Source organism: Panthera pardus, unplaced genomic scaffold (genome assembly GCF_024362965.1).
Source record: "Panthera pardus isolate Hobbes unplaced genomic scaffold, ASM2436296v1 HiC_scaffold_16, whole genome shotgun sequence".
In the NCBI taxonomy this organism is placed as follows: Eukaryota; Metazoa; Chordata; class Mammalia; order Carnivora; family Felidae; genus Panthera; species Panthera pardus.
Window position 1 is genome coordinate 128,439,261 of NW_026526721.1, and position 23,716 is coordinate 128,462,976.

At 40.4% G+C, this 23,716-nt stretch overlaps 1 protein-coding gene and 1 long non-coding RNA gene across 6 annotated transcripts in view; one reads left to right on the forward strand and one right to left on the reverse strand.

Moving 5' to 3' along the window:
• Positions 1-23,716, reverse strand: part of TMEM108 (transmembrane protein 108) — a 364,334-nt gene that overhangs the window by 78,870 nt on the left and 261,748 nt on the right. Inside the window, exon 2 of one of the 5 annotated variants that reach the window (XM_019436647.2) lies at positions 1,002-1,080. The exons of 3 other annotated variants lie outside the window; for them this stretch is intronic. In XM_019436647.2, the coding sequence (XP_019292192.1) occupies positions 1,002-1,050 (49 nt within the window). In that variant the 5' untranslated portion in view covers positions 1,051-1,080. Of the gene's footprint in view, positions 1-1,001; positions 1,081-8,762; positions 8,917-23,716 lie in introns of all 5 variants that reach the window. One more of the 5 variants, XM_019436697.2, reaches the window with a different exon arrangement.
• LOC109259250 (uncharacterized) overlaps positions 8,062-23,716 on the forward strand; it is a 97,067-nt gene continuing 81,412 nt past the window's right edge. The window contains exon 1 of the long non-coding RNA XR_002076605.2: positions 8,062-8,149. This is a non-coding gene — a long non-coding RNA (uncharacterized LOC109259250). The remainder of the gene's footprint in view (positions 8,150-23,716) is intronic.

Sequence of the window (23,716 nt, forward strand, 5' to 3'; positions counted from 1 at the left end):
CTTGCTCTGTCTCCTGACTGACCATGGTGCTTCCCTGTGTGGCATGCTGTGCCCTTGTTTGTAGGGATCTGTGAGTATAAACTTCTTCCTTCGTGACAGTCATTTCCATGTCTGTGTATCTTACCGGACCTGATTAAAATCCTGGGTACATTTTAAAACAGAGTCCCTTACCCAATTCTTTTCAGAGTTAGCAAACAAGGGTAGGGGTGGTAAATGTGCTCTTCTGGACACATTTCCAATTTCCTTCTTTGCCTGGGATTCCGTTGCTCTAGGACTGGCTACAGGTTGCCAGGCAACAGTATCAGGTATGCGGCATATAGCTCCTGGACATTAGTCACTCTCTTTTAGGTCTTATTTACTTAGGTGTTAACGTTCTTAAAATGTCATCAGGACCAACCTCTTCCCCCTCCTCCACCCCTGTAAAAACCCCTCCCACATTCTTTATCTTTTGAACACTTTTGAGGTTTTCAATAGCTTGATATAGTGAGATACCGAGCAAGGAAAGGCATGGGCCTGTGAGGTAGCCTATGGATTCTGTGACATTGACACATTTTACTCAGGCTCACGGGCTCATTGTAATTTCCCAGAAACTTAGGGTGAAAAATTAACTATTCCTGTTTTCCTCTCATTTTGACATTCTACTTTTCTTATTTCTGGTTTTCACATTTGTCACTTCTATGTGATAGGGAGACCATCAATAAAATATGCAAATGGGATATGATAATTATATTTGTAACTGGGGAGAATGGGAGCAGATGTATGATTGTTAACACTGGAACGGTCCAGGAGAAGAGTGTATGTGTCAGATTGAAGATGTACATTGGCCTAGGGGAATGGGAACCATTTTCAGTTTTTGTTATTTATGGTATCATCCTAGGCAAAGAAGAACTATGGGCCTGAGACATAAATGAGAAAAAGAAAAGAAATGCCCTATGATCCACTAAGACCTCTGGTGGTTTTAGTCTATATCATACAAAAACCTTAAACATAAGTTGACTGACCTGGTGGTGGGTCTAGGGGTGGAGTGAGGCATAATTTCCATGAGTTCATCCACTTTAAGCCATCCCCTAAACAGATGTACTGCAGAAGGAAACAGCTGTACTCGCTATGCGAATGTAGCTTCAAGGCAAGTCCCCTCAGCACCCCCTTCCAAAAAGATTGCCAACTCCATCTCCATCTATGCAGAAATTCTAGAGAACCGGGCTTGATCTTTAAGTAAACTTCTGTCTACAGGAGGTCAAAACAGCCATATTTAAGAAGAAAGACTAAACTCACCAACTGGTTGGTTAATCCATTTGCTGCTGAAGAGTTATCCCACTTTTGTTTCCCTCACTGAAACAAAGACAATTTGTTTCTCTTGCTTGGAGAGTAGCTTTATGGCTACCTGGTCACCCACGAGGCACTGAGTAACACCAGGCTGCAGAACATGATCTAATATCTGAAGCCTTTACTTTCACTAAACTGCAAGTTTAATAATTTCCCTTTATTGTTCCTAGATTACACTGGCCATGAATCAAGAGCTAATAGCCTTGCAAGAAAGTATTCTTTCTCTCCACAGTTCAGATTACCCCAATGGGAATTTATGTAGGACTGTGTCCTCTGTCAACTCAAAACAGGGAGTGGAGTAGGAAGCTCTTCTGGAAACCTAAACAATCCAAAAGAAGATCATTCTTTGTTTATGAAGAAGCCATAAACAACAGTATTATTGTTTGCAGTTATTTATAACTACAAGCAGCTTAAATGTTAAACAGTAGAAAAGTAGTCATATAAAATGTGAGAAATGCATAGTGGTCATAAGCACAGATGAGCTTATGCCTATCTCTACTGCTCACTCACTGTGTGAGTGAGTGGGCAGGTTATCTAACGTCTCTGAGCCTCAATTTCCTCATCTATTACACGAGAATAATAGAGTTGTTAGAAGTGTGAAAGGAGTTTATATTTATCAATATTATGAGGATGAATTAATATTTGTCATAATATTTATGTACCTGGTACATGGGAACACTATGTAAGTATTTGATAAAGTTGTAATTTTCCAGATGGAGAATTTTGCAGTTTTTTCCAAGATCATTATCAAGACTCTACAGTGATGAGGAAAATGGTTATAACAGAAAAGGTCCCATGAAAATTGTAAATGCTCTATGTAAAATATGAATATGGAAATTCATCAAGAAACTACATAAAATGGAGACAGTTGTATTGTGATTGAGGAGATCTGTTTTCTAGACATTTTGTATAGCTTTAGTAAGTTTTAGGGAGTCTTGACAAGATTTACTAAGGAGTGATGGGATAGACAGAGGGGGACATTCTTCTTGAGCCTCTGGTTCTTCTGGCAGAGTAGGAGGATTTGTCTGCTGTACCTAGAATTAATAGAAACCTACTCATAAGAATATCTCCAAGAGGAAGATAAATGGGGTAAGAGGTTTCAGTAGCCAGGAACAGAGAAGAGGGACTAAAGCCAGGGGGCTGGCACTTCCTTTCTACCTACCTCTGACTCACTAGTGGGGTGGTCCAGGGGGGAGGGGTGGAGCTTCGAGCATCTTTGCAGGTTAGATGGATAAAGACATCAAAGAGATCAAAACATTTGAGACTTACAAGGTGGGGATAAAAAACTTTCATTAGTGAGGGATGTGCCACAGTTGGTGAAATAACTCTGACAACAGAAAGATATTAACACGCACATCAAACATCCTTCTCTCGCCTCCTGTGATCTTGATATCTTATCAGACTTTACCAGAAGGGCAGCTTCCCCAGGATAAAGTAACATGGATGTAACAGTCACGCCTTAGGTGTTCATTCCAACTCTTTTTTTTCCCCTTCCTTCTCACAAGCAAAGGTTCTCAAGGCTAGAAAGAAACCTTAGAGATTGCCACAGCCAGTGGCTCTCAGGGTTGGCCCATGGCCTATAAAAGGTCCATGGTCTTTAAGAAGTAGCAGCTCTGGGGTGGGGCCAGGATTCTTCATTTTTTTTTAAGTTTATTTATTTTGAGAGAGAGAGAGAGAGAGAGAGAGAGAGAGAAATAGAAGCACGAGCGGAGGAGGGACAGACAGAGAGAGGAAGGGAGAGAATCTCAAGCAGGCTCCACACTGCCAGTGCAGAGCCCAACATGGGGCTTGATCCCACCAACCATGAGATCATGACCTAAGCTGAAATCAAGAGTTGGAGGCATAACAGACTAACTCACCCAGGCACCCCCAGGATTCTTCATTTTTAATCTCTCTCCGAAAGCAGGTTGAATCCCAGTAATGTGTGTGAATCCTAAATGATCTAGACTATTTTAGTTATAGGGAATGACTGACCCAAAGCTTTCCCTTTCTTCTACCTCTTGGTTACTTTCTATTTTCTTCTCCACAATTACCCTGCTTCTGTCTTCTTCTACCTCTCTCAAAATCCTTCTTTTCTGAGCTGGGACTGGCATTTTAACTACAAAAATGAAAATACCAGTTGGGGGAAGGGAGGCTGACAATGTATTGTCACTAACAAACATACTGGCATTTTTCCAACATGGCCCAATATCCTGACATCTGTCTCATGCAGAGAGAAGTATGCCTAAGCCATGCACACATCTGTCCTGGCAACTACACAGGGACACAAATTAAACACTCTAAATTAAATTCGAATGAGCTATATGCCTAATGAGCATTATTAGTGTGTCTGCATGCATTTAAGAAAAAGCTACTGCTAGCCTGATATCGTTCTGACCCCCTTTAGAGACCAAAAGGATCTGAGGTTCAGCTCAAACTGGGCCTTGTTCTATTGTCTTGATCCGGTATCTGAGGGCTAAGCTTCCCTCTGACCCCCAAGAAAGTGAGGATAGCAGACAATAACAGGAGTCCATCATTCTCACTGGTTTGTATCCTCTTTTTTCTTCCCACCTGATGAGACAGCTGTTTGCTTAGAATCTATACCTTTGAGTCAGACACACTTTCAGTCCATCTTAGTTTCTGGCAGTTATCCTGATACTCTCCCCATGTTTGTTTGTGACCTTTCTATGCTGGACCTTAGCCTCACTGTCCATCAATGGCCTCAAACAACCCTCTGTCCTCCTCCACTGGCCCTTGCCACATCAATGGCCTTGGCTCAGGCAGGTGCCTCCTTCAACCTGTCCATCTCTATACAAGAAGTGGGACAGAGATCTGGACAAAGTGAAAATGAAATGCTCAATGAAAATGTTTGATCATTACTTTTTATTTTTTTAGTCTAGCAAATTGGTATTGATAATTTAATACTTACATGATACTTATTGGTTAGCCTGGCTACTTGATATTTTGAGTTCTGGAAACACATGAAGAAACGTGACTTCTTTGTGCATCAAATTTTTCATGCATTGTGTGTGAAAATATAAATCCCCATGAGAGTTCTAAGCACCCTGCCTCCTGTGTGCATAATTTGTCTTAACAATGTGATGGTTATCTTACATTTAATGAGCCCCAAAAAATCAAGGGTTTGGGGGGCAGATACTCTGGGATTTAAATCCTGACTTCACTGTTTTGATGGCTTTACGATTTTTTTTTTTGCCTGCTTTTAATATTAAGTAAAATTCTTTTGAAAATTTAAACATGACTAAGAGAAAGCCAAGAAAAAAAAAGGGACTTTTGTTAATATTTGAACCAGAGTGTTAAGAGTGAATACACCACTTGGACATTAGAAATGTAAGGAGCAACAGGAATAAAAAATAAGACAAGGGAGAATTCTGGAGATAGTCTGGACAAGAGCTCTTCTCAGTCTTAGAACACTCTGTCTTGTTCTTTCACTGTAGTAAGAGGGGTTGTGCCTCTACAGACAGCCCCATTACCCTTTGCTGCCTATAAAATGTTTTTATTCAGGGGCCTTGGTGCACTGTACATCCCACACCATGTGGTTTTCTCTTCTTTAGTGGGCCCAGCTGTACTGCAGGTGTGCTAATCCAATAGCATCCTTTCTATCCTATAGTTCTATATCCCTCTGTAGGGGGTGAGGCAAAATAGTGTAATCAAGTTGTCCAGCAGCCAGTGGTGGCCCTAGCGTTGAACTTATTGCCTCCCTCCTGGTTCTTTCAGTGTCTCCTGGGGATAGGAAGAAACTCCTGGGCAAGTCATTGCATACTTGTGCTCTTCATGAGCAAAGTGAGGGGGAGGGTTTTCTAGGTAACAGTAATAATAATGACTAACACTGACACTGGGCTTTATAGTTCATATAATGCTTTCAGGACATTTCATTTCATGCTTACAACTTTCCAGGCGGGTATATGTGTTATCACCAACTCCATTACAAATAAGGCAACTGTGGGTCAGTTGTGGGCAACTAATGGGACCAAGATCACACGGTTACACAATGGCAAGCAGGTATGGAACCAGAGCTCTTGGGGACCACTTCTTCATCCCTCCCCTCTAGAGGAGTTGCTCTCAAAGGCTGCTTCCAGATCCCAAATGCCAGGATTCTCAGGGTACGGGGCACACTGTTTAGTTTTTGCAACAAAAATTTTGGATAACTTATTCCAATCTCCAGACTTGTTTTATGAAACAAACATGAGAAAAGTATTTATAATCTATATGCTAATTTGTGATCTTAGCATCCTAAGTTTTACCAAATTCATCATTTTCCCATAATTTGTTACAAAAGTATATAATGGGGAGTAGCTGAAAACACAGCCTTTAATTAACTTGATAGATAAACCCCAAATGCTTTTGCCCACAATCCTACTACTAGTGTTGGTGAACTCTGATTTTAGGTAAGGGTCTACACTATTAAGTTGGTGGTTCTGCTCTCATTAGGCTGAAATGGCACATACATTCATTTCTTTAAAAGCAATTCCTCAGGAAATAGTAAGGACATATGGATGCTTAGAATCTCATAAATCTTAAATTATCCCAATTGTGAATCTGTCAACATTATTAAAGGGAATGGGTTGGACCATCACTTCCTGAATTTTACCATCTTTGTAGCAGCCATTTAATAAAAGCTCATGTGCACCTAATTTTAATTAGCTTCTATCAATTGGGATAGAAGTTTAAAAAATCAAGCAAGCCAATAAGATACATCTCAATATTGCTACATGGGAATTAATAGATTCAACCCTTCTGCAGATAAGAGAATTATCACAGGGGGCAAATGTCCCATCTCCAGAAATAATCTTTATACCAGTATTTAAATTAAATTTTCCAGAAATAATCATATTTGAAGGAAGTAGAGAAAATATCCTTAGATGAGTCATCATGTAGTGATGGCTCTGTGACATAACGGTGTGCGTTTCTGTGGTTCTACAATTTCTTTTGGCTTCTCAACTCTAAATTGGATTTCTTTCTTAAGACAACACAAAAAAGGTGGTTTCACTTTTTATTACCACATTCTTCTGAGAAACTCAAAGAATTTTAGAGCCATGTTGCTAACAGCCAAGATAGCTCTAGGATTGGAAGATTTTTACTGGAGGGTAAAACTTTCTTCCATACGTTTAATATTATCACTTTCCTTCTGCCTAAAGATGCCCTGTATTTTTCTAAAGAGGAGAAATAAAAATACTCATTATCCAAAATAAAGGACTTCTAGTAAATTAAATTCATTCAAGTCACATGAAATAAGGCATAGAGGACTAAACCCTTCAGAGAGTAGAACAGTAATATTCAGACATAAGAAATCCAAGATCTTCTGCATATTAGTCTGGTCTGTTTGCCAAAAGGATGGCAGTGTTCCAATCTGCAGCATCTCCCCTTAGTGCACTGAAGCTGATTTCCATGTTACCAGCTGCTGTTAGAAGTAATTCTAAAATTCAAGTTGACAATTTCTTAGTTCTTCAATTCTACTCTAATTGAGATGATGGGCCCTGCTTCCAACCTAAACTAGATCAGACTCTGTGATATAAGAGGAGCCTTCAATTATGTAAAAAAAAAACTATATACAAGATGTGGGTGTATTCTACTCCCATTTCTTTTAAGTGGAAGAGGAAATGAACTTCATCTGCACAAAGGATACTCATGCTTGATGAGTTAGCCAGTGAAACCACTCAATGTCCTTCTCAAGAAGGAACTAAAAATAAGGGGTCCTAATTTATTAGGTGCTTGAAAGTTGGCTCTGGCCAGCTTCCTGGACAGGAAGTTGGCAAGATGAATCTTTAAAATCCATCCCATTTCAGGAACGTGTATTGTGCTAATCTTTGGCCTGAAGTGCATCCAATCCAATGCTGGACAGTGTCCAAACTCATTCATTTAACAGCTGACATTTGTTAAGGGTTTACTATGTGCCAGGTCCTGTGTTAGGCTTGGGGACAGATTGGAAGAAGGTTTCTGCCTTTGAGGGGTGTGATAAACGCTTTCATGGAGGAAAGTAGTAATTTCAATAGGAATCCGAAAGAAAGCATGACTGGCTTCATCTGTGGATTCAGTGTTCAAGAAAGCTGGGGGCCAAATCCTTGGATAAATGGCAAGTGGTCTAGATGTAAACATTATCCATGACAGTTAACATTTCTGAAAGGTGCCTATTGGTAAATTGATTCTTCTTAGTGTCTCAGAAAAAGCAACTTATCTGTGGAGATTGAATTACTCAAGGTTCTATTCCCTATTATTCTTAAGAAATAGTACCATATCTGTATCCCTTTTCTCAAAACTCCATTCATGTAAGATCTCATCTGTTATTCCTGGCTGCAGAAAGCAAAGCTTACTAGAATTCCAGTCTTATAAAAAAGGAAACTGAGATGTAGAGAAGATACTTTTTGGTTAGGTTGTTTGGCTGAGGTTAAATAAGTGACATATGAACTAGAACTGGAAGCCAAGTGTCACCTATCTCAAGTCCAGAGCTCCTTACAAAGCTTTGTTTGATAAAATTGACAATAAATTCATAATTCTACAATAGGGAACTATGGCTAGGGCATCTGTCTGAGCAAAGGAAGGAGGGCCTTGGTGCTTGAGAAAAACTTGCCAGTTATGGGCAGGCTAAAAGTCACACTAAGTTACTGCAAATTGTAGAGCACTTTGGGGTGGGTTCCTCCTGCCTGATGCATTTTATAAGTAGCTGAGTTCCAAGTTCCAGCCATATTGTTTCTCTCTCTTATGATGACAATCAGTGCCAGAACAAGGAACAAATAAGAGGTAGCTATGACAGGATCAAAGGAAAGCCTGAGACCATTCCAAGACCTCATGGGGCCTAATGAGGACTAGGGGAGGAACCCACCACCTGGTAAGGCTGAAAGCAGAACTGGAAAGGAGCTTAGCAGCAAAACTCTTATTAGAAGAAACCTTATTAGAACCCTAATATTTATAAAACAGCTTCCTCCCCATTTGAGCACTCTTTTGGAGCACAGTTTGAAAATGTGCACTTCCTTGAACTCCACCCCCCTCCCCTACTCCCTTGTTCATACTTACATATGGTGTTCTATATCCATGCGTAAAATAATTCTCTTCTTCCCTTTGCCAATCTGGTAAATTTCTACTCACCCTTTAAGATCCCCATTAAGTGTTTTCTAACAGACTCATCTGAGGCACTTGTTAAACATACAAATTTGGGTTTCGTCCCAAATGTATTAAATCCAGATTTATGTTGTTACTGAGCTCCTAGGGGATTCAGATGTACGGTTAGGGTTGGGAACCACTGCAGATCCTGCTTTGCAAAATGGTTTTAACAAGAGATGATTTATAGTGGGATTAACTCCAAATTTGGGGGGGGGGGGGGGAAGAAGGAGGTGGTAGAGAGACAGTCTGAGTCTATACCTTGCCAAGAATCTGGGGCTGATCAAGGCCAAGATGGAAAGCAAAGAAGCTGGAATGGCACCAGATCCCTTCAGGAAACCTACCGGGTGAGTTTGATGGCTTCATTAAGGACACAGAAGTAAGACAATAAGCTCAGCAACACAGGATATCCAGAGGGCTTATAATCAACAAATCTGCAATTTTCTCTTGGGCAAGGCTCAGGGAGATTCCACAGTCCATGAAGGTTGCAGCTGTCCCCTAAAAAAATTCAGTACTGATAAACTTTTTTTCTTCTGATATTTCCATTTATAAGGTTTTTAGAGGGTGCCAAGAAGGAAAACAACCCACTGCTTGTTTTGACTGATAGTTCTAATTGCTATTAACATTTTCGGTATTGACTTCTGTATGTTACTCAAGGTTCAAAAAAAAAAAAAAAAAATCCCCTTATGGCCCTCTACTCTCATCTTCGTAAAACATCTCCATACAAAACCAAAATATTGTTGTTGTTATATGAGCAGCTGTATTAGTATAGTGTAGATACCATTTAAAACATCTAAGCATTTTAGCTAGTGCCATTTAGCATCTCAATTCATGATAGCATAACTTTTTTTTTTTTTTTAACAGTTTGTTGGCTTAAACAAGTCACTTTTTTTTTTTTTTAACTTATTGTCAAGTTAGCTAACAAACAGTGTAGTCTTGGCTTTAGGAGTAGATACCCATGATTCATCACTTCTTATTTGCATAAAATCTCTGGGTCCTTCTTCATTTCTCACTGTAACTGAGGTACAGTACTGAGCCGGTATGATTATTACCTTTGTTTCCTTATTTAAGTTTGGGATCCAGTGGAGTGAGGTAATCCACAGAGAAAAGTTATACACCATTTTTCTTTTCCTTTTCCATGAATTACTCTATCTGATGAGGCCAGTTCTCATTAATTTTCTATTTGTTTGCACAACGTCAGGGCTCTGTTTCTGAATCAGTTTATTTATTTATTTTTTGGTAAGAGGTAATTAAGTGGCTGATAGTTTTCTTACCTGTTCCAGGTCTTTACCAAACTGTTAGCTTAGTGAGGCCTTCCCTGGTCACCTTGTCTAAAATTTTACATCCTCCCTGCCCTACTACATTCTTATCCCCCTGGTTCTGTCCCCTTCTTAGCACTTATCATAATCTAATATAATGATGTCTATCATTTGTTTATTCTGATTATTGTCTGTTTTCCTCATCAGCAGATAAGCCCCAGGGCAGGAATTTTTGTCCGTCTTATTCACTGATGTATCCCCACCCACCCCATCCCACCCCCACCCCCCAATGGCTAGCACAACACCTGGTAAACAGTAGGTACTGGTTGAATGGGTAAGTGAATGAAACAGGTTGTTGTTTTTTTTTTTTTTTGTAAGTTTTATTTATTTAAGTAATCTTTACACCCAACGTGGGGCTTAAACTCACGACCCCAAGATCAAGAGTTGTATGTTCTTCCAGCTGAGCCAGCCAGGTACCCTGACACTGTCTTGCTTTTTACGAGGAGGCTGAGCTAGCATAGGGGACAGACATTTAGATGTCCCATGTTTCAGCTTCTACATCTTTGGCAGTGTAGTGTAGAGATTTCCCCAAACTTTGGTTCACAGGGCACTTAGGCCCCCAAAGCTAAAGTACTTATGTCCTAACAACTCAGTAGCTGTATGAAATGAAATACACACCCATTGAAAGAAAAATATTTTAATTTTATTCTTTAGTACCAGAATTATTTACTAATGGGGTGTGTGCATTACTGGTATCGTGCAACTTCTCAAACCTCAGAATCAGATTGCATACCAGCACCCTCAGTCCTTGTTCCATTTTGATTTTTCACATGGAACTTGCTTTTTACCACAGTGCTGAAAAAAAACCCAGCTTCACAAGGTAGCATCATAGGAATTCAATGCATTCTAATGTGGAAGCTGAATTTGAGCTACCAGTTCAGATGGTATCTGACAGATGTGGAGTACTGCTGTGCTTCCATCCACAATTTAAAATATCTTTCAGTACCCCAGCTAGTTAGTTCACTGCTGCATCCTGAGGAGTTTTGGTGCAATTTCAGAACAGTGGGTAAAGCAACCAGATGCATAGCTTTTGGAGTTGTGTGAACTTGCACAAGGTTTCCCCTCCATAAGGAAAATAACAGTATCTACCTCACAGTTTTTGTTTTGCTTTCTATTATTGTAAAATCTTAAACCTACATGAAAATACATACAATAAAGCCATGAACCCTGTCTCTTGTCACCAAGTCCCAAGAATCAGTCACTTTTGGCCAACCTTATTCCAGCCATACCCCGTATACCCTGTTCCCTATAATTAGGATGTAAATCCTAGAATTTTGTCTGTAAATGTTTCAGCAATTTTTTTTTGTATGTGTGGAAATCAAATGGGTTAATATGTGCAAAGTATTTAGCAGAGTGCTGAGCATCCTGAAGTGTTAGGTATTATTACTGTCACCTCAGCACCAGTAGCTCTTCTATATGTGAAGCATTCAGTACCTCCTCTCCAGGGATGTGTCATCACACAAGCAGAGACTGATGTGTTTTATGTGATTTTCCCCAATACAAAGGCATATCCATGACCACAGGGAATAGGGCTGCTGCAAACGGACTTACAATCAGTAGATTTTAGCAAACACTCTTTCCATAAAGAACTCACCTTGGAGAACACAAGGCATTTGCATGGCATCAGATGCTTTTTATAAACAACTAAGCCACATCAAATATAGTCTGATTTCTTGGTTCTAGGTAGAAATATTCTCTGGGTAGGGGAGAAGCTTTTTTCTTACCTCCTGGCACTTCATATGTAGCAGGGTTTTGCTAAATTAAGTGTATCAGAATGCTGCTAATCTATTACAGCACAGTTTTGGAAAAACTGGGAAAAACCAGTTTAGGGAGATAGGTCACACCTTCATGAACCACCATGCATACACATTTGATTGTGAGGGGCACAACTCCTAATTTATCCCGCTGTTCAGCTATGAAGTATACAAATGACTGTAAGGGCAAGAAACAACCTCTATTTTCTATCAATGATTTCACATAATTCTCCTTTCTCTCCTGGGGCTTGATTAAAATGTAACTGAAATTGTTCCCATTTCAGGGCTTCTAGGTCCATCATCCTGAACCTAGCCTAAGGCTCCCCTGTGAGTGAGGAATGATGCCTGGAACATTAACCACTTCTCTGACTTCCATGCCACAGCAGCAAAATTCTCCATTTAGCTCTCCTGAATTTGCTTGCTGTGGAACCTAAGTGATTATCTGTGTTCAACAAAGTTGAACAGATTATTGATTTGTACTTTTTGATTTAAAGTCTATTTGGTTTACTAATCTGAGAGAAGCCCTAACTAAAATTCTTTGGGTTTTACTTAGCCCAAGGGGAAAATGTACAATCATCTATAGCCAGCATCTGTTTCTTTAGGCAATGAGTGTATCTTAGACTGGGAGATTGTTATGAAATTTTATTAGCATATCTTCTGTCACAGCATTCATTTCATTACAGTCTGCTATCAACATTACATCAAAATTTCCACTTAGCTTCTCCCAAAGATGACTAGTCATTTCATAAAAGGAGCAAATGAAGGGGCGCCAGGGTGGCTCAATCGGTTGGGTGTCTGACTCTTAATTTAGGGTCAGGTCATGATCTCACAGTGTGTGGGTTTGAGCCTCAGGTCGAGCTCTGTGCTGATAGTGCAGAGTCTGCTTGGGATTCTTCCTCTCTCCCCTGCTTGTGTTCTCTCTCTCTCAAAATAAATAAAGTTTAAAAAAAAGGAGCAAATAAAAATAATTTGGCAAACAGAGCAAAATGGCTAGAAGTAACTCTATTAACTTCCATGTAACTCAGGAGGGTGAGGACTCAGTAAAATCACATTTGTCACTAGCTTGTTCAGGGAGTAAATACATGTGACATATTGTGTTACATACTTGAATACTCTATGGTACTCTAACAGTTTTTTACAGGGTTAATGGAGTCACTGACTCATAAATACACTCAGCTTTGATCAACTTCTAAAAAGACCTTATAAATAAGGTTTTGGGGGAATTTTAATCCATATTCTTTATCAGTGACCTGGTCATTATCTCCCAAACCTCACTACATAAAACTGTCTGGAGCAGGTGAATTATTAAAAATGCCAAGAACCTTCTTGCCACTAACACTCAGTTCCAGGGCCAGTGAAATGGGGCTGTGGTGGGATCTGAGTCTCCTGCTTGTCCAGCCTTTCTGTCTACTTTTAAAGCAAAAAAAGAGCACAGGATTCAATTCTAGGACTGAAAAAATAGTAAATACTCAAATGTGGGTATCAATTAGATGAAAATCTAAGAAAAACACATGGTCAGAGAAGCAGGTAACAGAGTCTACATTAATAAAATGCAATCCTTCTCATATCTGCTCTGTCTTCTGCTTTCTTGGTAAGAGAAACTTTTTTGGTTACTAAGGCAGTGGTGATCTAGTGACCTACCTGTGTATTCACTACATATACAGGTATACCAGTGTATTACTGGATATGCACGTATGTTCAAGACTGCTTAGTGGCCAGGGTCAGAGGTTTCATTACTGCTTTGTTCCTTGTGCAGCTGTCCTCTTATGTTCCTAGACTGATACAGGCAAGATAACGTGGATCACATGTGGGAATCCCTTTCAGGATCATTAAAAACCCAAGTGTGGTAAATTCAAGATTACCACAAATTTTCTGCTATTCCTCCCATTGAGAGGGGGAGTCTAACTTCCTTCCCACTTAAATCTGAGTCTGTCTGAGTGACCTGCTTAACCAACAGAATGCAATTTAAGTGATTCCTGGGACTTCCAAGCCTAGGTCATCTGAAGCTTTGCAGCATTTGCCTTATCTTGGGACAGTCTTGTTGGGAAACTTGAGCTTGTAGCTAAGAAAATCCACTGCCATGAGACTGCTGTGCAGGAGAGGCCAGATGTAGGTACTTCAGTTGATAGTGCCAGTTGAGCTCAGCTTTCCAGCCCTTGCTGCTGAGATATGAGATATGGTTATTGTTTGAAGGTGCCAAGTTTTAGGCTGGTTTTTCACACAGCAGCAGATAAACTTAACACCACAGCATGACTGCCCCTCCTAGAATTAGAGCCAAGTGGTCTTGGAGGAGAATGGCTGGCATGTTGTTAAATGTATAAATGAACTGGGTCAGCCAAGGGCTGGTCAAGGTCACAGCTAGTCTGGAGGAGACCACTGAGAGTGATGATGGCTTTGTTGAAGGGAAACCAAGACCCATGAGGGGTGTTAAGGAGAGTGTTCAAGAGGAATCTGAGCATGTAAGGTTTTGTCTGATTGCTGTATAGGATGGATTACTTCAGTGATTTTGGGGAGGTATTAGGAGAGGAAGAGATCCAGAAAAATAATTTTAGTTCTCCAGTTTTAATACTAAATTTTTTAAAAGACTGACTCTTTTCAGAGAAGAAGGGAAGAATGGGGCCAGAGAAAGAGGCTATAAAAAGAGGTGCTGTAGTCCCTTACCTGGAATATCAGGAGAAGTGAGCAAAAGGAAGATGACACTGGGGTGTATGCGGGGATCTCATGAAACTAAACACTAGCAAGTTGGCCATGGGATAAAGTAACCACTCATTTGTGTGCTTGGCATAGTTGCAATTAAGCTTGCTATTCTGGGGTAACTATTAAGAACATTCTCTTTCATTCTTGAAAAGTGTCTGGTTTTGGATAATAATGTGCTTGCCTTAGTTCTGGGGGCCTGTGTGGCTTAGAGGAAGAGAGTTTGAACACACTGTATCATTTCATTTAGATAACAGAAGGGGTTTATTGACAGCTGTGAGATTTTACTAACACTTGTCTTTAGATTTGATATTTTGTATGTTCACTCAACAAATATTTAACGAGGGGCTCCTGGGTGGCTCAGTTGGTTAAGTGTCTGACTCTTGATTTCGGCTCAGGTCATGATCTCATGGTTGTGAGACTGGGCCCCTGCCTTGGGCTCTGCACAGAGTGTAGAGCCTGTTTCTTTCTCTCCTCTCTTTCTCTCTCTCTCTCAAAAAGAAAATTTATGACAGCCTATGTTCTTTCATATGTGTGACTAAATTCCTGGGGAAGGTAGGAATGAAAAAGTCTTTTAGGATTAGAAAAGTTATCAGAGGGGATCCCATTGGCTAAGATAGCTTTAGGTTTTGGTGTATCCCCTTTTTGTCCCTTGGCTCAAAGAGCATTGCCTGTTATAGAAATAGAAAACTAAAAAGACACAGCTAGACCCCAAAACAAGATACACATATCCACGGGCCAGAAATGGAACAGAAAGGTAAAGCATTGAGGAGGGCTGAAGCCACAGGCCAGCAGGACATCCAGTCTGGAGGCAGGCAGCAGCCTGAGATGGTAGCCCAGCTCTGGCAGGGCAAAGGGTCTAGTAATACTCAAAGGAGCTAGGGACAGGAACCAGGCTCATAGCTTGAGGTCAGGGTCTCAGGGGATGGAGGAGGGAGGCTCTTCTGCTTGTGAAAGTAGAGTAAAAAAGTGTGTCATTGTTAGCTGCTGCTTGGGGCTACAGTTTTTAGCAGGTGGGAAGTCCAAGGAAGAAGAACAAAGTCATGGTCTGATCAGTAACTGACCACGCCACCCATGTATCTTTCAACATTCATAATCTGTCTCTGTAGCAAAAGCTTCAATGTACCTCTTTAAGATATAGTTCTAGACTAGCATACTGGTGGAGAGCACCGAAAACCACTAAACAGGAAAGGAGGAAACCACACAGAGAGAACTATCTCCCATTTACAATGAACCTGCCAACCAAAATTCCAAAACATATGAGGAAACCTAATACCAAAAACAGCAATTTGATTTTGAAGATATTCTAGATCTGTGTTATCTATTATGGTAGCCACTAGCCACATGGATTATTTAAATTTAAATACAAAGCAAAATCAAATAAAATTCAAGCACTCAACTGCCTCATGTGACTAATGGCTTACCATACGGGACTGCTGAGATACAGATAATTTTCTTCACTGTAGAAAGTTCTATTAGATAGTGCTGTTCTAGATGAAATATATTATAGGGAACAGTCTAATAAATATTTTAAGGTAAATATGTTTATGATACTCTAAAGATAAACAAACTAGTATCTTTCACTTAAAAAACAGAATTTATAATACAAAGAATGCAAAAATAAGACAAGAATAAGAAAATTTACCAATTAAAATATTGGTAGTTAAATTCATTAATTGAAATAAATTCATTCATTGAAATGAAAAAAAAAACTTAATACATTGAATAAATCTTAAACAGTGATTCAGTAATCAGCGAATTAGAAGACAAAACCAGAATTAACCCAGGTAGAGCTCAAAAGACAAAGTGAAATATCCTTACAAAAACTAGCAGAAAAGGAGGGTTGTAGATTATTTTTGGCTTGAATAAGTCAGGGTTTTGGCATTAATTTGAGATAGTCTGAATAGCCAAAAGCAGTAATTCAGAAAAATAACATGTGAAAAAAAAATCAAAAGCCATTTTCTGAAAGAGATAAACTGAAAACACCTAGCCAGTCACTAGGTAGCATTGCTGTCAGGAGCCACTGGAGCTGGGACTCAGCACTTCCAGAACTGTGTGGGCTGTGACCTTCCAGGCTGCTGGAGCAGAACTGAAGCCAGCAACACCTGCCCCATGTAAAGAAGGTGAAGTAGGAATGTCAGCTATCACCTGGCAAAAGCAGCCATTTGAGGGTAGACTGAGGAGAAGAAGGAGAATGTATTACTAGTGCTTAGAAACCAGTTTGCCTGAGAGAGGCAGGAAGATGATGTCGATGCAGAAGGCCAAACCCATGTCAGCCCTTTGAACAGTCTGTTCTGTGCATACACCAGTAGGACTCTGGGAAGATCTGGGGAATAGGACATCCATGGAGGGTAGGAGGGTAGAATGAAAGGCTAGCCCTGCAGAATTCAGCATGCTTCCAACCTGCTGGTAGGCACTGAGGGAGCTGCCAGAAGGTGCTGCAGCAAAGGGTGCAGGAGAGCTGGGAGGGATGTGGTGTGTGCAGCAAGGATTAGATGCTGCCTCTCTGGCTGTCTGGGAGCTGAGGAGACAAAATGGGAGGATGAGAAAGACATGGCTGATGGAGGCAAGTGAGCCTGCCTCTCAATCTTGAATACCATGCTATGCTTAACAGCACCCTGGCCAGGAAGACTCCTTATCAGAATGCTCTAGAATCATGCTGTCCAGGATGGTAGCCATTAGACACATGTGGCTAGTCCACATTTGATATCTGAAAACACTCTGCACAGGTCTTTCCTCCCATATCTCTTGATTTGGAGATGTTATTGCCAATTTTCCTGGGTCCCTGAGAGGCACCAATTATATGGCATATGGATTATAATTTTCAAAAATACAGTAAGCAACACTACATACCACATACAATTGTACCTTTTTTTGAAATTTCCAAAGACACATTAGGAACTTGCAGTATCTCACTGCCTTTGTTACAAACATTAGTTATCACCATATGATACTATAATTGCTAACGGTGTAAGAAATTAAGTGTCATCTGGATTGACCCCATGACAGAACCTAAAAGGTGTTTTTGGAAGAGTTCCCTGATTTTAGCCTCTTGTTTGTCTCATTCTCAAAAAGCAGAATAGAGAGAAAAGCTGATCATAGGAGCTTTCTGATTGCCCAGATTCTGAAGAAATAGTACTCTCGTAATTAAATTGTAAGGAGTTAATTGTATTTAAATTGCACAGTATTTGAGAAAAATCTGTCACTTCCAGAATTCACTGTGAGAACAAAAGAAATGACAGAGTAATTAAAACCTGAAATGCAGACGTTTTCAGGTGATTCTTGTTCAGGTTGGAATATAATGGCTTTTTACTTTCCAAAACTTTTGTTATTTTCCTTCACATGGGTGGGTCAGAAATATAATACCCAACTCACAGGGTCCCGGGTTATTACTCTGAGAAAGGGCAAGCAATTTTTTCCCCACTTTTTTTTTATTTGCTTACATCCAGAGGTGGACATAAATCATCACCACCTACTGCTTTATAAAAATCCTTTTTAAAAAATTTTAATTGCACAAAATATATTCCTATCATTTTTTTGAGTATAGTTGACACATAATGTTACATTAGTTTCAGGTGTACAATTTAGTAATTTGGCAAGTTTATATGTTATGCTATATTCACTACAAATGCAGCTACCATCTGTTCTGTTATATCGCTATTACAATATCATTGGCTATATTTTGTATGCTGTACCTTTTATTCCTGTGAGTTACTCATTCCATAACTGGAATCCTGTATCTGTTTCTTCCCTTCACCCATTTTGCCCAAACTCCCAATCCCTTCCCTTCTGGTAACCATCAGTTTATTCTCCTTATTTATTGGTCTGATACCGCTTTTTATTCATTTGTTGTTGTTGTTTTAGATTAGATTGCACTTGTAATATCATTATATTCTTTTTTTTTTAACATTTATTTTGAGAGAGAAAGAGAGAGGGGGAGAGACAGAGAGAGGGAGGGAGGGAGGAAGAGAGAATGAATGAGCACACACATGAACAGGGGAGGGGCAGACAGGGAGGGAGGGAGAGAATCTCAAGAGGTTCCATGCTGTCAGCACAGAGCCCCATACGGGGCTCCATCCCATGAAATGTGAGCTCATGACCTGAGTCCAAATCAAGAGTCGGCTGCTTAACCAACTGAGTCACCCAGGCACCCCTGATTATATTCTTAATGTTAACAATCTAAGTAATGTAGAAAAAACAAATATTCTTGTTATTCTTCTTATCCCCATCTACTCTGCTGCCCTGAGAAAACTGGTTACCTATTTTTGTGTTCTTCCTGAGAGACGCTGCCTCACTTACACACCAACCTTGAAATACATAGTTTAGGTTAACCTTTCCAAAAATATTATAGCATTGTTCAGTTTTTTAAATTTATCCATATCTTTTGGACAACATTCCACGTTAACACCAAGGAATCTTACCCCTTTTAACTGCTGGGTTGTATTCCCTTGCATATTTATTAAACCATTCCTCCCTCTATGGGCACTTACGATGTCCTACTTTTCACTATTACAAATAATGCTGCAATGAACTCCACCTTTTATAAGAAGGCTGAATGGAGACAGAGACAGTGAACACAATCTTAACTTTCCAACCAGTAGGGAAACAGAAATGAAATTATGATGGAAATGCACAACACTGGAACAAGGATATATTGGCTAACTGGTGCCAGGTATAGAGGATCCTTCTTTGGTATTGCGTGAAGACTTCCTTGGTGACCCAATTTATCCATGAACTAAAATGCCAAGTGAAAAGCATGCTTTCTAAGCATATCAGATATGAGGAGTTTATGCAAGGAGGTAAGCAACAATATGACTGCATTAACATATGTGGATTGCTGTGCGGGTGGGGAGAACATAAACAGGACTGTGTGTTGAATCTTTGTACTCCAACAGGGAGCCCTGTGTGTCTTAAAATGCCTCTGGGAAACACAGTGAAATAAAGGGGCTTCTCGATCTTTGTAGAGTTCCTTCTGATTCTTATTTGTGTAACTATTTACTGTATCTCAGAGAAGGGTCGTAAAATTAGGTTTGGCATTGAGGCCCATGGCCAGGAAAACTCAGCCAGAGACCAGGATTAAAATGGTCTGAAAACATTATTTTCTCTCTGTATAGGAAGAAATTTTTGGGATGAGCCATTATGTTTTGAGGTATTTAGCCCTATAATCCTAACCCTAACCACAGGGATGACCAAACCCACTCTCTTATTTGGTAGAGAAGGTAACCAGAGCCCAGAAAGGGAAGGTGACTTGGGCAGTGGCACAGAGCAGGTTAGTGTGAGAGCCAGGAGCAGGGCTACCCTGAACCAACCTCTGCTTCTCACTACAGCAGTGAGAAGCATCCCTCTCCAACACCACCCAGTGTGTCAACTGTTCTCGTGCTTCTGTCTGGAAGTGCTATCTCTGCTCACCACTTTCTTAGCCATGTGACTAACATTTTTTCATTCACACAAAACCTCTCTGTCCTTGGTTACAGGGCACAGATAAAGATGCTCAATCAGCCAGGGTTGTTCCCAGCTTTATAGTGTCTACTGTAAGATTAATTTTTATCTGATGCTATGCCTCTGCATATACTTGAAGCACAGCTGTCCAGCAAAACCACACCATACAACTTTGCCTAAAGAGGTTATTCATTCCCTATTAAAATCAATTTTGTGGGGCATCTGGGTGGCTCAGTCGGTTAAGCATCTTGACTTCAGCTCAGGTCATGATCTCACAGTCTGTGAGTTCGAGCCCCGCGTCAGGCTCTGTACTGACAGCTCGGAGCCTGGAGCCTGCTTCGGATTCTGTGTCTCCCTCTTTCTCTGCCCCTGCCCACCCCCATCTCTCTCTCTCTTTCTCAAAAATAAACATTTAAAAGTTAAAAAAATTTTTTTTTGCAAACTCTTGGGCAATGAGCAAGCTTTGGCCCCCATTTTTCCCACCTTGGTCTGACTACATCTAAATATGTGAATCCTCTGACCATCTTCTCTTATTTATTTTATTAATTATTATTTTTAATGCTTATTATTTATAATTATAAATTTATTATTTATAATGTTTACTATTTATGATTTTTGAGAGGAGAGAGAGAGAGAGAGAGAAAGCACAAGCAGGGGAGGGCAGAGAGAGAGGGAGACACAGAATCAGAAGCAGGCTCCAGGCTCCGAGCTGCCAGCACAGAGCCTGACACGGGGCTCGAACTCACAGACCACGAGATAATGACCGGAGGTAAAGTCGGCCACTTAACCGACTGAGCCACCCAGACAGCCTCCCTCTTCTCTTCTTTTGCCCTGGCTCTAACTCTTATATTTACCGATTTCATTCAGGGCCATGTTACTTTTGTTGTGATTCTGATAGATGTAAAAATGGCTGCAGCTCTTCTCTTCACAGAATTTATGTCCCTTGCATATGACTTTGAAGAGGTGAAGTTTATTTTCCTACCTCTTTAACCCAGGCTGGTTTGTGACTTGCTTTGGCCAACAGAATATGGTGGAAGTGACAGTATGTCAGCTTTGAGTTCAGACTTCAAAGGGTCTATACATTTCTATATATGTTTGTTCTCCTAGACACCTGATCAGCCTCCATGTGAACAAGCTTATTTAGCTTGCTGGAGCATGAGAGACCATGTGGAGCAGAGATGAGCTGTCCCAGATTAGCCAGACCTCCAACTCCTTTGGCAGCTGAGTACAAAGGCATGAGTCAGTCCATGTATACACACTGTATAGGTGGTGTGTAGAATTGTGAGCTAAATAAATGATGGTTGTTTTAAGCCACTAAGTTTAAGCAGCAAACGCTAACTGATACGGATCCCTTTATTCCTATCTTCAGGAATGTTTATTAAATTGGGCCTCTCAGAGCAAAGGGAGTATGTTTCCCACTTAGTTCTATACATTACCTGGATTAGTAACTTAACGGAAACCTAAAAAAAATTATTTTCTTGAGGGGAAAGGGAAATGGGAAATACTGATGAAAATCTGATTCCTACTCTTCTTTTACACTCAGCCTAATTCGACCTCTACAGCCTGTGATTAAGAAAATAAATGGAAATCCACAGGATGTAGAGCATGCCATTAATCAATACTAATAAGTAAGGATAGTAGAACAAGCAGCAGAAAATCCTCTCCTGACAAAAGATTGTACAAGGAAAATTATACAAGGAAAATTATCTAGAGACAGAGCAAAAACCTGTACTTTTTCGAACATCTTGGCTGTCCTGATTTTTGCTGCCATTTCTTTGCCACTATCTTAGGCTCTTACCTTTGAGCCTGCCTCAGTTGCTTTAGAAAAACAGTAGCTCATCATCCCGTTCCAGACTCTCTAGCAGGGGAGGGATGGGGGGGTATGCCACCTGACTGCTATGACCAGGACTGTTTTAAGTCTTTCTTAATCCCTAGACACTAACTTTTGGAGGCTCTCCCCACACCACATTTACATGTTAAAATGTGTCCACGTCTCACAATTTCATACAATTTACACATAATTGTAAGGTTCAAATTGTACTTGACTAGCTGACATAATACTATATATCACAGCCAGCTAATTACACATTTTAATGGTTACTTTGCAGTTTTCTTTCTGTATTTTGGAGTCATTAATTTTGCTGCTGATCTACAGGTCTGAAACATTTTCATAGGCCCTTGAAGGGACCACAGGTTCTGGGCTCTGGGTTTGTAGATAACTAACAGGGAAGTTATCCTGGCCTAGTTAAGGTGCTGAGAACCAGGATAAAGGCCCTGCAGGTCTTGCCCTGAGGGTTCTCTGACTTAACCAAGACTTGGCCCAAAGTAAAGTAGATGAAAAGAATTGTGGAGTTTGGATCTTTTCAAAATTCCAGGGCTTTTTCCTTTAATCCACCATAAGGGTGAGCATAGATAGTTATCTGAGGTCATCACCACCTTCAGCCTCTGGCAGCAAAGAAAGCCTGAATAGATAGTCCCGGTTCCTACTTGCAGCTGACCTCGGGTTGAGTTCTTACATTCCTTCCCTAGCAAAGCCAGGATGGTCTCATGATGGACATGGTGAACTCCAGAACAAAAGCAGGACTTGGGAATAACAGGTATCCATCAACTCAAGGCTGATATTAGTCTACCCAGAGTGATCATGGCGTTGGCACAGAGGATTTCCTCCATGAGCTTGGACCTTCTCTGCTGTGTCAGAATGCTGTGTTTTTAATGTTCACTAGAGACTATAGTGGCTTGCCAGAACCTTGCAAGGCATACTTTATAGCTTGAATAGGCAAAACATTGAACTATCAAGTGGCTTCTGTGGTTCAGCAATCTTCAGGTCATTTGGAACAGTCTAGTTTTACAGTAACTGCTCCCCTCAGGTCTCTTTAAAGAAACCACCTTAAGAATCAACGCAAGGGTGGTATTTTACCTGGCTTCTCAAACTCTCCTGGGCATACAAATGCCCTGGGAATACTGTTAAAATGTAAATCTGATTCTAGGTCTAGGGTAGGGTCTTAGAGTCTGCATATCTGTCTCTGACATTGATGCTGAAGTACACTTTGAATAGCAAGCCCTTTATAGTTTACCAAGAGCCTCCTACATACCTTGGTTCATATGATTAACCTAGCAACTATATGAAGCATTAGCATCCCATTTCACAAAAAAGCAATAGGCTCAGAGTGTCTTGCTTTAAAGCTACTAGCTAGTAAACAGCAGAGCCAGCATTTCTTATCCAAGTCTTTTGGTTTCTAGTTCAGTGTCACTGCCATTCACTCACAGCCCCAGACATTTTTTCTTACTACTTTACCTCCCATGTCTTGAGGTCATTTGTCTCGAGGTTAAAGTCCAGAGTTAATTTCATCCTTTTCAAACCTTTGAGCTGATAACCTGATCCTGCTTTTCATGCTACATGGCAGTTGGAAAAGAAAAGATTTTCAAAAGCATTCTAGAAAAGGCTTACAGTGGTTTTGTCCGATGTGATTATGCCTGCTAGGAAACCAATCATGCTTGGAAACACTGTTCAGAGCAGTTAAAAAAAATAGGCTTTCCACTGGGGTTGGCAATTAGAGGGTTTCAAATGCGACAGAGACAGAGTCTCAGATCCACATACTTGGTGACAGACTGCTGTTTTCTGTTCCCAACAAAAATAAAAGACTATGGAGCCAGCAAGCCATGGTCTGCCTGTGGAAACAAAGATTGATTTAATTTTGAGGGAGTACCTATTACATGCCAGACACTTGGCCAGGTGCTTTGCAAACATCACCTCCAATCCTAATAGCAAGGCTGAGCGGGAAGTTACAGAACCCCAATTTTACAGATTAAGAAACTGAGGCTCAGCAAGGTTAAACAATGAGGGCACTGCAGTGTCTTACTGAATACATCAGGGCTGACTGTATCTAACCACTATACCACACTTCCTCTGAAAATGAAAATCAGGCAAGTTAAAGGGCAAAGAGACTAAAACTAATTTAATTCTGGTAGCTCCTAATTCAGGGAGGCAGGGAAACTCACCTTCTCCCATGGTTATTCCTTTGGAACACCAGTTGTTGGATTGTGTCAGTCTGCCACCCCCCTACCCCCAACCTTCTTTTATTAAAAAATCCT